The 15,634-nt window shown below is 45.4% G+C and overlaps 1 protein-coding gene across 4 annotated transcripts in view; it reads left to right on the top strand.

Annotated features, from left to right (window-relative positions):
- Window positions 1-15,634, top strand: part of LOC100114388 (arginine kinase) — a 19,203-nt gene continuing 3,569 nt past the window's right edge. Inside the window, exons 1-2 of one of the 4 annotated variants that reach the window (XM_032599320.1) lie at window positions 68-231; window positions 8,943-9,174. In XM_032599320.1, coding sequence (XP_032455211.1) covers window positions 9,047-9,174 — 128 coding nt within the window. In that variant the 5' untranslated portion in view covers window positions 68-231; window positions 8,943-9,046. Of the gene's footprint in view, window positions 232-8,942; window positions 9,175-12,908; window positions 13,014-13,439; window positions 13,762-15,634 lie in introns of those variants that run through there. The other 3 variants (XM_032599319.1, XM_032599321.1, XM_032599322.1) reach the window with 3 other exon arrangements.

Here is a 15,634-nt window from a genome sequence, read left to right on the forward strand (position 1 = left end):
AGAGGAGGGGGGGGAAGCCAAAGGCGCAGCGGCGGCGGCGGCGGCGGCGGCGGCGGTGTGCAGTAATATGGAGGGGAGGTAACCGCCGCCTGCCGCCGTCGTTCGTCTCAACTCGCGCCACTTCGCTCCTGGCTCACGTATCCGCTCGACGTGTGTTCCGGCTTCTTCTTATTCTTCTCGATCCCCCTCACCGGGAATCTTCTCTTGTTCTCTCGTCGCTCGTGTGCCAAGGTGAGTGTCTTTTTACAATTTCATATTGCCGATGCAAGTTAAATTTCAAATTTTACGAGTGTATCTCTTGTTCGATTTTGCCGAGGAGGATTTACGCTAGATTAGGGAGAATTTCCAGTGTGCGATGTCGAGTGCAGAGTTCACACAAGGGTTATAAAACGGTGTGTGCCGACATGCGGTTTTTCAGGTTATAACTCGCGCGTGTATCTCACAGTTTATCCCGCAGTGGTGCCGGTCGTCGCGTTCGATCTGCGTAACGGTCCTTCCAGGAGGGATTCAAAAGTGCGAGTCAGTTCTCGGAACAGCGGTATACGTGTGTATATCGATTGGACGCGTCTACAATTCGCCGAATCGGCGAGTGCACTTGTTTCCTTTCTGAGAGCTGTACTCTCGAGTCTCCCTTCGAGCCTCGTCGCCGTGTTGTAACGTGTTCCAATTCTGGCTCTCTCCCGGGGGGTGAATATTAACTCACGAAGAGGTAGCGCTATTGATTGTCCGCGGCGACTGTTTAATCTTCCGTTGATTAAGTACACTGCCTGTATACAACGCGTCGAGGGAATTTGCGAATCGACCGATGTAATTTCTCGCGGAATTCCTCACCGCCATCTTTTTTCGAGAGTTGGATGCAGCGGTATATAGGAGAGAAACCGGGGACTCGATTGTTTCCGTTCCAAGGTCGGATCTAGGAAAGTCGCGAGTGAGTCACGAGCGGACTCCTTCGGTCGTCATGTGAGAGAAACTCTTTTTTTTTTTGCGCGCGCGCGCGAGTTTCATAACTGGAACGACGATTTCGGTTATAATTCAATTTGAAAAAAAGAACGTTCGGTAGCAGACGGTTTTAACCGCTTTAAAATTGTAACAGTCCGCTGTTGCTGCTGCCAGGCTTTCTTCTGCATCCGCAATTAGGGGGGCTAATTAATTTTATGAGGCTTGCGCGGAATCCGCAAAAAACGAGCCTTAAAAAATTGCGCAACTCGCGCACTGACTCATTCGATTATATCACATGACTAATTCGCATTCCAAGCTGCGCCGCGCTGGTTAAACACGTATTGAGGGGCTCTCGGAGATAATAAATACATCGGATACGGGCATCTGCTGGCGCTTAACGATTTTCACTTCTGAATTCGAAATCCAGCAAGATATTCTTCTCGGTACGAGTCAAAACAGACACTCGTAAAAGTCGAGAGGCTAACGCACCGGATCAAACATAAGAACTCGAGCTCCGCAAGTCGTTTGACATTGACGGTGGGGCAGAGCATCATCATCAGCACACAGTCGCTCGCAGGAGGGACAAGGCCGTCGTTTTTAGCGTGTCCCGCGTCTATTTTCTTTTTCGCTCTCGTTCGCTCGATCCAAAATTACTCGTCGCCCCGCCGATCATTGCGCGGCTCTCTTTCTCTCTCTCTCTCTCTCTCTCTCTCTCTCTCTCTCTCTCTCTCTCTCTGTGTTGACGATGTATATAAAATATTAAACATTTTTATCGATCCGCGTGTAATTACATTGTAATCTCGGTCTTTTAATAAACGTTAAAAGGATCTGGTTATACCTGGTACTCACGGTCGAGGCAATTTTGTTAACACGTGCACTATATATGCGCAAAACCGATAGCGTCTGCAACAAAAGCTTTGTTTGTCCAATCGATTAAACAACCGAACGCTTCGAAAATAGACAGTCTATTATGTGGAATATTATGGATTTTTCTGCTTGATTTAACTTGGTCAGGCTACGGCTAATTATGTACACACGCAATAAACCGCCGTGCGCGTCACGTAACTTCGCGACTTCGATAACGAGGATCATCGATTCCGCGAAAGTTACTCGCAATCTCGTAACCTGAAAAACTTGGCATTGCGCGGAAAAAAAGAAACAAGAGCAAGCCCTAACTATAGCGACGAATTATAATTGCCACTGGCTAAGCGGAACGCACAGCCCTTGGCTCTTGACTTACTTATAACTTCTTGCGTCGCATGCCGACGACTGTACGAAGATTATCGGTGGCTTTAATATTCAATGCTCGATGTTCCACTTTACTTAGCTACCCTCACGTGAGCCGTTTTTTTCATATCGTCGAGTTATCGAAGGATCATTACAGCGGTCAATGAAAAAGGGCGAGTTTCCAACTATTAGGCGTTTATTTTCGTTGGTGCACAACACTGTGCGCGCAGCGGGCCAATCGAAACTATTTCTACGATGACTACAAAATTACAAGTCATTCGTGACCGGCAACTCGGCAGGCCGTTCATAATCGACGTGATAAAATTTACGGCGATTTTTTTTTATTTTCGTCTAGTAGATAGCAGCTCGGGATTCAATTAACGTCATAGTACACGGCAACAGTTTTAAAACCACTTCGTCAAGCATCGAATAAACGAAAATTCCATTAGCCAAGCTCGTAATCACGCGATACGCTCGTAATCCCGGTATCGCTCATTAGGCCAATAACCGCCAGTTCCAAAATTAGTGCTATAGGAAAGGTTCATTCTCGCAGCCGCTGCTGCAGTGGAAATGGGCGCAGCTACGTTACGTAACTCGTCGGGAGAACCGCTGGGGTGTCGCGGAGCGTCTCTGCATCGGAGGCGCGTCTGATTTGTTGCTAAGAGAGATGAGGAACGAACTTGTGTCTAACACGAGGTTGATGTGCTAAGTTTCGGTGCTTTGGCTTATTCATGGCTGATTACGCCTTTTGAGACTAGGGTCGTTCTGGGCTACGGGAATATTTATTGGTTTAGAAATGTTGTTCCCGTCAACGATAGATGCATTTAGCCATTTTAAAGCGAGTCACAACTATACAGTCGAAAGCTCGTTCCGTTCTCTGATCGATACTGTGTCGAGTTTCCGAGTCGCCTGAAACGAGCAGCGGAATCATGAGCGTGATAATAGTTTTCGCGTCGATTTCTATATAGCCGTCGACTCGTTATGCTCTACACACTGTACAGTCGTTCCAATTTACGAGAGCTCATTCCAGTTGTAAAAAACAAATGCCAACATTGATTGTTACGCCGGGAGAGCTTGCGCTGACTCGGCGTAACTTGAAGTTCTTCCGCGTGTTATCGCTCAATATTGTGTTTCAGTTTGAAAGCATTCGACGAACGGCTGTGTTACAGCAAATGAAGAGAGAAACTGAAATTTTGAAGCTTTAAGCCGCTACTCCAGCGTTATCGACTGGCCGCTTTCAGCTATACACTATAAAGCTCGTGAAAATAATCATTAGAGCTCCCCTATCGCGAACCTACTTCCAACGGAAAAACACGATCGTCCGCAAAAAAGCCATTCTCGAAATACTCCTCGATGAACGGTTATACACGCGCAAAACCGCACCGCAAGACTTAATCCGTGCAAAGAACCATGAAAGTCATCGCTATTACACGGTCTTCATCTCGACGATGCACTTGAAAAACGTCCGGCGGTATGCATCTACCGTTACGTAGATTCTTTTTTCCTCCTCCCGCATGTTGCACAATTCGATCGAGCCTAACATAGCCGGACTCGACCGGAGATTCGCGCGCTCGCGCACGCGTCTCTGTCCAGAGACCGTTTGGTAATTCAAAACGGAAATTGATAGTTGCCGGTCTCGCTCAGCTCGCTGCCTCTCACTCTGACTCACTCGTGCGCCGGTCGTTATACCATGCGCGGGTGTATGCAGTTCTCTTTTTGATGCACGTGTGAATCGTCGTTTAATACTTATTTTTTAATGCGAAATTTCGTGCATTTTTTTCGATTTCGAGGTTAGGTTCTCTAAGCGCCCTCTAGCGGCTGAGATTCCGAGCGGGGGTCATCGGCCAAGGCTCGAATCGTGATGTTGGCACAATAAGTTGATTTAAAGTAATTAATCGGTTGCCAGAGCAGCAATTAGTGTTCGCGGTTAATTAATAAACACTCGGACAATTTCCAACTGCAGTACGGAGAGAGGGAGGAGATATGAAGGTTGAGATCGAATAAATCCACGCAGCTATAAATAGACCGGCTCTGCCACCTTGGATGACGAGTAAATATTTATTAGCCTACTATCCGTCGCTTTCTATTTTTGCAATTGCAAAAGGGAGGGTCCGTGGATATACGCGCGCCCGCACAATGCTCATCGTCGTATCCCGGCCCGTTTCCTGCTCCGATTTTACGATGCCATTGTTGCGTAATCAAATTTCGCGAGCGAGTCGTTCCTGCAAATTGATGACTCGTGGAGAAGTGCGCGTTAAAAGGCGGCCGTTCGTCATTCCTGACTTTTCTGCTAATTACTTGATTTATCGCCATTACATGCGCATATATTTGCTTCGATGATTTTATTTGGAAAGGAACAGAAATAGCTACACGAGGTGTCGCGTACGTGTGACCTCCAGCCGTTCTTCGACTTCTCGGACACCTTCGACTTCAAAAAAGCTCTCCACCCGAAATATCTCGGCTGCGGTGGCGATATCGCACCCCCTTGAAAATAGAAACTCCGCGTGAGAGGCTGTATCTCGAAAATCACAGAGAGAGAGAGAGAGAGAGAGGTCCCCTCTGTACGTAGAGTCGTCGCGTCGGCATCAGTCGTTAGCCTTCTATTTTAGGGCCCCCATTGCGCGTCGGAGGCTCGTCGCTCTTATTGTCGGTCTGCGCCGTTGCTGCAGACGTAGGAATTAGAGGCGGTCCGGTAATTGCCTTCACCTCTGCTGCTGCAGCCCGGCGAGATTAACGACCTCTATATGCCCACTGCTGCTTCGAGCTTATATGCCAATTTTGCATCGTGGTACACTGCTGCTTGTGCGCTTGATTTACCATTGTTTTCTAAAAATGGATTTCTGTGGAATTTGCTTTATGGTGATAGGAAGAACATAAACAACCTGGATTTTTTTTTTAATTTCTGTAAAAAAAAAAGTAAAACACAATTTTAACGATGAACAAGTGCGTGATACTCTTAGAATAGAAACAATTGTGACAGATACCTCGTTGAGCACACAATGAAACACGAGCGTTCGTATATCACTTTTTCTTTTTCTTTTCCTCCGCTGCGGTATATAGAACCGTTTGTTTGCACAACCACGTGCACTTTGCCAGCCATTATTTCACGCCTTTTTTTCCCGCGTCTAGACGTCGAAAGACATTCATTTCCTTTCAATGCAGTTTGTAAAGCCGGCCTTTTATTTTTAGCCTCTTGGGGTAAATTTAACTTCAAAGCGAGCGCACCTTTTGTTACTGGCGATATCTTCATAGTTGGATCAAAGATTGAATAGTGTATGTCGTAATTTTTTAATCTATTAGTAACGTAGCGATTTGAACACATCAATTTTACTACTGCAAACTCGTGAAAGTGGACTCGATAAAGTCATTCGACCTGACGACGATAAAAGCAAGAACTGAAGTTAATTGATTCCTAGAAATCGAATTTTTCAAGTGCCATCAATGGACGCGCCAATTAACGTCAGCGCGGTATCCTCTCCCATCCCAATTGAAATGTAAAACGCGACCGACTTGCTCGAAGATAATTCGTTCTATTTGAAACGTAGTTCGCTAGAATTAAAATATTGAAGCTCAAACTCTATCTTCTCGAGAACACACTCCTCTAACGACCAATGATTCCCCTCTTCGCAGTCCATAAACCCATCACACACTCGATCGCTCGTCGAATCTCACAAAAACATGCTGCTCGTCCCCCCTTTCGAACAATAGAAAGAACAAATTCTCATCCGAATAACCCTCCCGCATGCAGTCCACTTTTGATTAAGGGGGGAAGCACAGTCGGCCCTTGTGTAGAAAGCTCGTATAGCCGCGGCTTTGTGCCGAGAGAAGAGGGTAGCGAGTGAAAGGAAAAAATAATTGATGAATAGCAGAAACGCGGTTCTGCGACCTTGACCTTGGAGGAGGGATTCTAGGTCACGCGTGTGCAGGTCGATGGGTGCAGGCTTGCTGGAGGTTTCGCCTTCACCGACGGGTGGAAAAGTGGGCAGTTCCCTTTAGTTATCGACGTGGCGTAAGGTCTAGGCTAAAGGGAGTGACGGCGTGGGTGGAAAATCGATGATGTCGCGCGTCTGCGCGTATGCTTCGGCTGTGGATTTTTTGTTCTGCTTCGCAGGGGAGGTTTGATCTGGTGATTTCTTTTGCCGAGTTGTAACTATTTATAGAGTGTTTGCACAAGTTATATCTTTTATTAGAAGGCACTTCTTCATTTTTGGAAGCAATTCGAGCGTGAGATTACGTTTTATGAATAGCTTGATTAGCTAAATTAGCTTATGCAATCAAGCCGGCCTAAAAAAACTGGGTTACCAACTGACATCATACAAAGAAACGTCATTCGAAAATCAATACTTCTAATCTCTTAATCAAGCCTCAAACGCACTGTTTCAACAATAGCTGCTGGCAATTCGAATTTTCAGCTCTGTACCATCACGCAATATGGCTTTCGAACGCGTAAGTACGATAAAAGAAAGCCGCCCAAACTCTCACACTCCATTAGTCACGAGGTGTGACGTGTATGCTTTTTTAAAATTGTCCTCGTAAAATTTTACGGGCTGCTGAGCGCGATAAGGCTGCTGTCGGGCTGAACTTTTTTCATGTAGCGGAAAGTCGAAAAGAGGGTCGACGTTAATGATGTGGGTGTGCACCTGTGAAAAATTGAGCAATCAGCTGGTTTTAAGCAAAATCGATGGACCTTCGGCAGTAGCTCGAGTGTTTTAGAATTACTCGACACTTTCCAAGTGCAGAGCGGAACGCCTATTGCCTCGTCTATTTTTTTTTGTCACATTTTATTACGAGATTGTTTGTCACTCTTTTCAAGAGTAGTACAATGGCTGAACAAGGGACAGCAGGATTCTTCTTAGGTCAGAGCAGTGGCGTGAACTTTTCGTTGGGAAATTCCTGCGACAATAGAATATTATAACAAAATTAATTATTAATTTAAAGTCCCTTTTTTTCGAACAGCGCAGCATCAATAAGATGTATACCTCCGCCACGTGTACCTGGTACAGCACACACTGGCAATTGCACAATCGGACACGTGGTACATAACAATTAAGTGCCTTAGTCGCTATATAGTAGTGTGTAACGCCAGAGCGCATAACTCGGTCGGAAGGCAGCGAGCCAATCGAGGCGCAATTCGTGACATAATTTTTCCCCTCGCAATGTCGTACCTATAGCTACTCGTACACACGTGTGTGACATCGGCGCCCCACATTGTTGTCGCAAGAACTATAGTCGAGGTCCGGGGATGCCGGCGCTAGATTTTCGTTTGTTTGCCATTGCCAGGCTTCTAGAGTTTCTTTTTCTCGTTGACAGTTGCGACTGTTTTTTTCTCTCATTTTCACCTATAGATCTTGCGATTATTAATAGCGATGGCGGTACGAATACACTGTGTTTTCGATGATCATTTCGGCGCAGAATTTTTGGCAAGTTACAGCGGATTTTGTAATTCGCGTTCCGAAATAGTAGGACGAAATAACAAAGTAGGTCCAGACGCTCAAAAATGAAATTTATGTTTAGAGAGCCGTCGCAAAACTTAACGCTCTTGCGTCGACTGATTTTTTGCGCGACGATATCGATGCGTCGGCTTCGTGGAACTGTAATCGATCGATAATGCGTCAGATTCGCACGAATGATTATACAGAAGCGTATTGTTGACTATCCAATCATTGCATTATTACAATGTATCGTTTTTTTTTTCAATTAAATCAATTCGAGATAGGCTAATCTGGAGGCAATCAAAAAACCTCCAATCAACGCATACGACGGCACATGTGCAAAATCGTAACACACACGCGTGTGTTTATAGCCGCCTTCTCTCTCACATGACGCGAGTACGTGCAAAGAAAGAATCGAGAAGATTCCGCGCGATGAATTTTTTATTGCTCGCGAATTGAACGTCGCACTTCAGTCTTTTCCCCCAATAAAGTCGCGATAAGCGAATTTCGGGCGATGAAGAATTAAACGTGTACAGATTGACGAAGCGGCCTTGGAGTTGCACAAGTCGCATGAGATAAGATCCTCGATCGAGCTGCGATTTGATGTTAGTCAGCTGGAGTCTCGTTAACTGCTGCGACTTTTTAATTCCGCTGATGCTTCTGTGTTTGATCCAACGGCGGGTGTAGGATTTACGATGCAAAGCTGAGCTCAGACGAGATGGATTACACATCAAAGAATATATTTTTGAAATTTGAAGGATTTTCGCTCGATGGTACGTTAGGATTCTGCGACGGAGATTCGCAATTGTTCTGTGTTACCGACGCACTGATATTATTAAATTTCGAAATTGCATCGTATCAATCAACTTAATTTAAGTTTAACTTGTTAATTTTAGAAAGCAGATTTTATTCGCGTTTCTCAATAAGCGTCGATGGCTTTGAAGCAACAGCAGCAGCTTTAGAAGATCTATTACTGAAGTAGATTGCGCGAATAAAATGATGATAAGGTAGAGCGCTTGTACATGCCATTAAAAGCGCAGCTCTCGCGGCAAAGCAAACGGAATTATTTTCAGCTCGGAGCTAAGCGTATTTTCTAATTTTATCGCACGAGTGAAGGATGAGCGCGAGCACCGAGTTTTCCGTGTTTAACCGGCACCATCCTTGTATTTTCGCTCGTTCTATTGTAAATATTAGCACGTCGGGTTTCTATAACAAACTATCGCATTCCTTCGAGTTTCGATAAACGATATTACTATTTCTGCACGTTATTGCTATTATTTATTCAGTATTAAGTCATGTAAGATCTAGCCGCATATATGATTCATAACCGAAAGGAATGTTCAGTCTCATCGGCAGCGATTAGTCACCCGAAGTGCGAGCCTATATCGATTCCGTTGCATTTGTAAAAGGATCGTCGTCGTCGGGGTCTCCCCTCTATCCATGGGTCAATGACTGCATGCCGAATCATCCTCCTTCTGCGCTCTCGATTTCTCCTCCCGCAGTTCACGAGATGTCCGGAGAGTGGAATCAGCAGTAGCCGCCAGTACTACTACTACTCGTCGTTTAGCTCGTTTAGGTACAGATACTCCCATGCATTATTCATTTTTCTTACCGACCGAGTCGTAATACCCCTAATAATGCATGCTTTTCGTCTCTATTTGATGCTGGTTGCGTCAGTTTTAAGAGGACACACCCTAGACGTTATGCAAGTGTTACCCTTTTTGGTTGAATTTTATACTGATTGAATTGTTGTATGTTAAATATTTGTGTTCAACTTGTAGCGTGTAAAAATATAAGGAACTTCATTTTTCTCCAGTAATTTGGTTGCGGGTCTTGTTTAGCATATCACTTTACTTGAGGCTTATCGAGATAGCCTACGATCCTCCGGTATCGCGATAACAGTGAACACGAGACACAATAAAGACACAGGTGACTCAACGTATCCTCTTACCTCGTCGCATTCTTTTCTCTGATTTAAGACTTGTGCCAGATAGGCCTGCAATCGAAATCAAAGTTTTTGCGTTCTCGTTTCTTGGATCGTATCTATCTCTGGGCAATAAACTCGCGCGACTATCCATTTTATAGCGTCGTTTTATAGTCGAGATACGAAGTTTCCTTAGGTCGCTCATAAGGGGGTCTAAAACAAGTGTATCGACAGTCGGTAAAGCAGATTCCTCGCGTGACTTCTTAGTAAATCGGATCTCCTACGGAATTATTTATCTCTGGCGTCAGTAATTATACTGAGATAATTTAAAGTCTAATCAAACAACACGGCGTCGCGTCGCGCTATTGCTTTAATTAACAATCGACTTTCCAGCGGCTGTTTCCTCGCGACAAACACGACCCTTTATTTCTCTCACAGAGACGGCGGTAGCGGCCGCAGCAGCCACCGCTATAACGCTAGAGGGTGGCTGCTCCCGGCGAATTTCCAAGGACTTATCTTTCGCAGCCGCACAAAAGCTTCTCTCTCGCTCTCTATGTTATAAGCCCCCGTCGTATTTTCCGTCTTTCTCGTTTCCGGCGTCGCCTGGAACTGAGCAAGTTTTCATGAAAAATTCGCGTCGCCGGAGGGAACCTTTTGAGGTCTTTTCGACAAAAGAGAAATAGAGTAAGAGAGAAAGACAGTGTACACGTGCTGCGGCTTCACTTCTTTTCTTAACCTATTCTTGGCGTCTATGCGTGAAATGCGTATGGCATTTTCGAGTCTGAAATATTCAGGCTTTCATCGGGATTAGGATGGGAGAAATTTTCTGGAATTTCTTGATGACAACGACGACGAGGAGAAATTTCGTCTCTCGAATTACATAAGCTTTTATTGCGGAAGCGACGGAATACGAATCCACGTGTGTATTTACACAGTTGTAAAAAGACGACGAAACGAACGTCTAAATTAACTCATTAAATCAATCCGACCGATGTATCAGCGAAGAGTAAAAACGATAAGACTGTATGGAGAGCAAACAGTCTGAATTTCTCAATGGAAAATGTCATCTTCATAGACTTTCGAGCTTGTTGAAAATTGAATCTCCCGAAAATAAAAGCATCCTACTCTGGCTCTCTCGACTATACACAGGCTAAACAAGTGTACGTATCCGTGAGAATTAAAGCAGCAGCTCCACTCGCAAGAGTGGCCTCTTAATTCCGACCTCCTCCCCACTTGCCTTCTTCTTCTTCTTTCTGCACAGCCTGTGGTCGAAGTGCCTCGGAAACGAGAAAACGATCCGCCGGCACGTTTTCTCCTCTCTGCACTCGAGGCCCGATTGTGTCGTCGTCGTCGTCGTCGTCGTCGAGTGGGCGCAGTAGCAGCTCGTGCTTCAGAAAATTTGTATAATTGATGGGATCGGTCGGTGAAATAATTATTTAAAAAAAAAACCACGACTAAATAAAACTGTGCGAATGGAGGAGATAAAAAATCGTTACAAAAGGTGTAAAGAAAGTCGGCCGATAAAGTGCGAGCCGCCGCCGGAGCGTAGAAAGGAAAATAATGTGCGAACAAAGGAAAGCTCGAGAACAATACATAAAAGTCTATTAAAGAAAATAATGAAAGAGAGATAGAGAAGGAGAAACTAGGCACAATTAAGAAAACAAAGCTCAATGCTGAGAGGCAAATAAGCGTGACGCGCAAAGAGAGTATAGGAGGTGACATCTCGGCTGCGAAATGTAGATTCATCCTCCTCCTCGTCGTCGTCGTTTTAATTAAATCCTCGGCCGCGCTGAGTAATTAGCCAACGGCGTTCTTCCTTGTTTATGTTTGCAATCGAACGACGCTTGTACTCGTACACCGCACCAAGGTATAGCCCTGTTATGGTTGGTTGTTAAATGTTTTCGAGAAAGACAAGCGCCGATTAATTCATGCCCCCGACGCCTCGAGTACTGCACGGAGAGCTATTAATAAGGCAATCCGACCTTATAGCTTGGACGATTTCGAATATTTCATGAGTTGTGGAATGCTTAAGCTAGATCTAACTATAAGACTATAAATGCTATAAGCGTATGCTATACACGTGTACACAAAGAGTTTACTTGGGTCCTGCTTTTGGAAGCTTCGCGAACAGTGGAATTAGTATGTTTTATCGATTGTTGTAATGTTTTTCGTTGTTGAAATATTCAAAGGTTTACTCGGTTGTTTGTGAATATTGAATTATTAACGAGAATTCAGCGTTGCGGCTTTTAAAATTTCGCTATTTACATCTATTGAATTTTTCAGTAGGTTCGTTTAAAAATTAAAATTCCTCTGAAGCGATTATATTAGGAAGTTGCTCAAGTTCGTTTTTTTTTTAATCATTTTCCCGTAAAAATTGCAGTCAGTTCGAGCTTCAACTGTCATATTTATCGACCCACTCAGTCTTTGTCATGTAGAAGTAATGGCTCGGGTCAAATTTTAATTTCATTAAGTCCTCCTCCAACTATACAGTAAATTAATTAACGAACATAAAGCCAACGCAACTCGAAATGATTTACTAATCCAGGGTAAAGGAGTGCCACTTTTGATAATTCGTACCTTCTCCGACAAATCGAGTCAAATTTCAAATTTCGTTAACTCGGAGCACGACTACCTCAAACTTTTAATCTCGGGATGTATTTTCATTCAACGTCCCTTCACAGCCTCAGAAAAAATATCCGCAAAAAACTCGCAGCATTTCCAAAATCTCATCGGCCATAATTACATCCCAAGTCTCTCTTTCTCTCTCTCTCTCTCTCTCTCTCTCTCTCTCTCTCTCTCTGTCTCATGGAAAAAGTGCATTACCGGGTGTGTTGCTGCTGCTGCTGGCTACATCCGCGCGTGCGTGCGCCGGCCGGCTCTCTCCGGTGCGTAATATCGACCGGCGGCGGGAATCATCCCACGTATATACACCCCCTCCCCCCCCCCCCGCCGTTCGGCTGCTGCTCCTGTGGCCCCACCCTGTACCGGGACGCCAGCAGCAGAATCAGCGATGCCGCCGAGAATGTCTCTCCCTGAAATCCTACAGGTCCCGTTTACGAGCTGCCTTTTATCCCGCACTATTGCTTCCTCGGGATCAAGCCACTATCCCCTTTATTATCTATTAAGCGCTGTTCTCTCTCTCTCTCTCTCATCGCCGCTATTTTTTTTTCGAAAAGTCGTCCGGGGAAGAAGAGCGAAATTAATAAAAAAAACAGCCATCCCCGTTTAATTACGTTTCTTAATTTTTCACCCTACTCTCTCTCCCGCACTCGCAGCTCTCTCCCCCACGCAGTGTCTCTCTCTCTCTTTCTCCATAGCGCCGCGCGCAGCAGCGACGTCGACGGGCGGCTCTACACACACCTCGCGGCGCACGCTGCACTTAGTGATAGCGTAGAGACTGTAGCGTTCGGGTCGCGCCATCAGCCGCACGCTCTCTCTCTCTCTCCCTCTCTCTCTCTCTCTCTCTCTACGTGTCCGGCTTTTAAACTCTGGTATAGCAATTTTTTTCTCGCGAATCCACAAACAGCCCTCACTTACGACACTTTTTTCGAGCGCGAGAGAACGCGACGGACGACGCACGCACCCCGACTGTAAATTTATTTGACTAGAAGCTTGTATACTTTATTTACATACGGATATAGATGTATAAAGGGTAATCGAGGCGGCCGCGCACAAAAAAGAAACAATCATCGTGAGACTGACAAACTAAAAACCGTAGCTTAAGTTGCACACGGACGGACGGACGGACGGACACACACACACACACACACACACACGGACAAACGGACAAACGAAGGAAAGTACACGATTAGCGTATAAGCTCGTAATATTACACGCCACATAGAGATACATCTACAAGTGTGCGTGTGGGAGAGTAAGAAAGATAGAAGAAGACAGCAGTAGTATATAACTGGCAGGGCGAGCCGGGCGCGCGCAACCACACCCCTTTCGCCGGCAAGAGAGACGCTGGCACACAGCGCATGGATCGGGAAACTGCGAGGGAGAACGACGCGTTGCTATCGCTTGTACTCGCTGATTATTACTCTGCCGCGTCTTCCTCGCTGTGATTTTTTTCTTATACCAAAAACGACCAGTTTACTATTTCAATAAACGCCGCGCCAGTGTGTGCGAGAAAGAGTGACTTTGATATATATATATATATACACACTTTGTAAGCTTCGATTGTAAGAGAAGTAAAATGGGCGGATGCACATCCAAGGATACCGCTTCGAGCGACGAGTACGTAACTTCCTATTTTCCTCTCTATATGTGTCTTCTTCTTTACGTGTGCGTGTGTGTGTGTGTGTGTGTGTGAGAGAGAGAAAGATTGCGACGATGTTTGCACAGTTGGAAGGCGCCTCGATTTTCTGGACCTGTTCAGATGGATCGCTTCGCGGAAAAGCGAGTGGCTGAATTTTTACGGAATCGATCGAGTCCTTCCGACAATAACAGTGTTTTGAAAATCCGATGGAAATTTACACGATTCGGTCAAATCGGCTCCGGTGTGTGACTTGTCCTCGAGGACTTTCCAACTGTGCTTATGCGCGCTCGTGCCTCTGTGAGAAAGCATCATATGTTCACCTCGCACTTTCATGCACAGAGGGGACTGCTACCGATTCCTGAAAAAAAAAGCTCGTAATTTGCTGAAACTCGGGTGTCATATGGTCAATGCGATATGGTAATTTTTAAACAGTCGCGTCGCCGCTTCCTCATCGTCCAAATCGTAGTAGTATAGTAGTAGTAGTAGTAGTAGTAGTCGTCTCCTTTAATCGGGTCCAACAGCATCGTACTCTCGACTCGCGCGATGCAGCAGAAAAGGGGGTGGAGTAGAGGGCGCGCGAGTCGAGTGTGTGAGAGAGATGAGAGATACGCTGCAGGGTACAACGCTGCCGTGTCCAAGCTTTTTATTTAAAATTTCAAGATTCCACTCGAGAGCAGCGACGACGACACTCGACGAGTGATCCCCTCGGCGTTATCTTATCTGCGATGCTGCTGCCGCTGCTGCATGTCGTGTCGTGTGTGCCTACGCATAATAAAGTAATATAACGCCTTAGAGACAAAAGCTGCACCAATAAACCTTGAGAGATAGGGAGGGTGGAGTTGTGTAAGGTTTAAACGCGTCCGTCTTGTCATGCGAGCGCGATTATGAGGAGAACGAGTGGATGGATGGGTCTTATTTACCGACGGAGCCTGATGAGGATGTAAAATTTAGAGCGAAATTTCATCCTTAATACGCTAATTAGAGCGAGTGCTTCCGTCGGTAAAACAGGTTCAAGTAGCTCGTCCCAGCGGAACCGAAAGTTCCGTCGAGCAAATTTCTCCGAAACAAAAGCTGCTTTCACAGCCAGAGAGTTAGATGCAATCTCTGTAATAGCCACAATCTTCCTTAACTTTAGAAACTTTCAAACTCGCGGAGTTCCTCGAAAAACAAGGAAACTGTCTTACGCAGACGCTTTTAAACATTCATCGAAATCGATGACAAATTAAAGTATAATGCGCTCCTCCACACCTTGACGATCGATGTTCCAAGGTATAAACTCGCGACTTTCTTTACATTCACTTCTTTACATCGACTTCGTTTATAAAATCTACATATCCAGAAAATTCCTAACCTCAAAATCCCACCTTTATCTCGAGACGCTGAATAATTCAGCGGCGCTGATTGCGAAAAAATCTCCCGCGTTTACACAAAGTATATGTATATACATAACGCATTTTCGCCTCATGAATTCTTCGCCCAGCTTCCGCCGGCGTTTTCCGCACTCTATACAGCGTCGCGGTGAATTCGAAAGCGCACACGTGCATTACCGGGGGCGTCGATGCGCGACTATGGCACTTTGCTCTGGGCATTGTGCGGGAAAAGTTTGGAAAGTATCGGGGGAGTGAGGAATCGATTAGGGGTTTTATAGTTCGATCCCGTTAAACGTGCTTTTCTCCGATGCAAAAACGAAGGATCAGCTTCGAATCGCAGAAATCGGCCGCGAAAAAAGTCCTATATTCAGGTTCTCCGTGCATACATTACTGTATAGACAGTCGAGTCGACTCGGACGTGCATAAACGCGCACATAAGAGCCGAGAGCGGAGAGAGACACCTTATTCGGGCAGGCAGGAA

Source organism: Nasonia vitripennis, chromosome 4 (assembly GCF_009193385.2).
Source record: "Nasonia vitripennis strain AsymCx chromosome 4, Nvit_psr_1.1, whole genome shotgun sequence".
Lineage (NCBI taxonomy): Eukaryota > Metazoa > Arthropoda > Insecta > Hymenoptera > Pteromalidae > Nasonia > Nasonia vitripennis.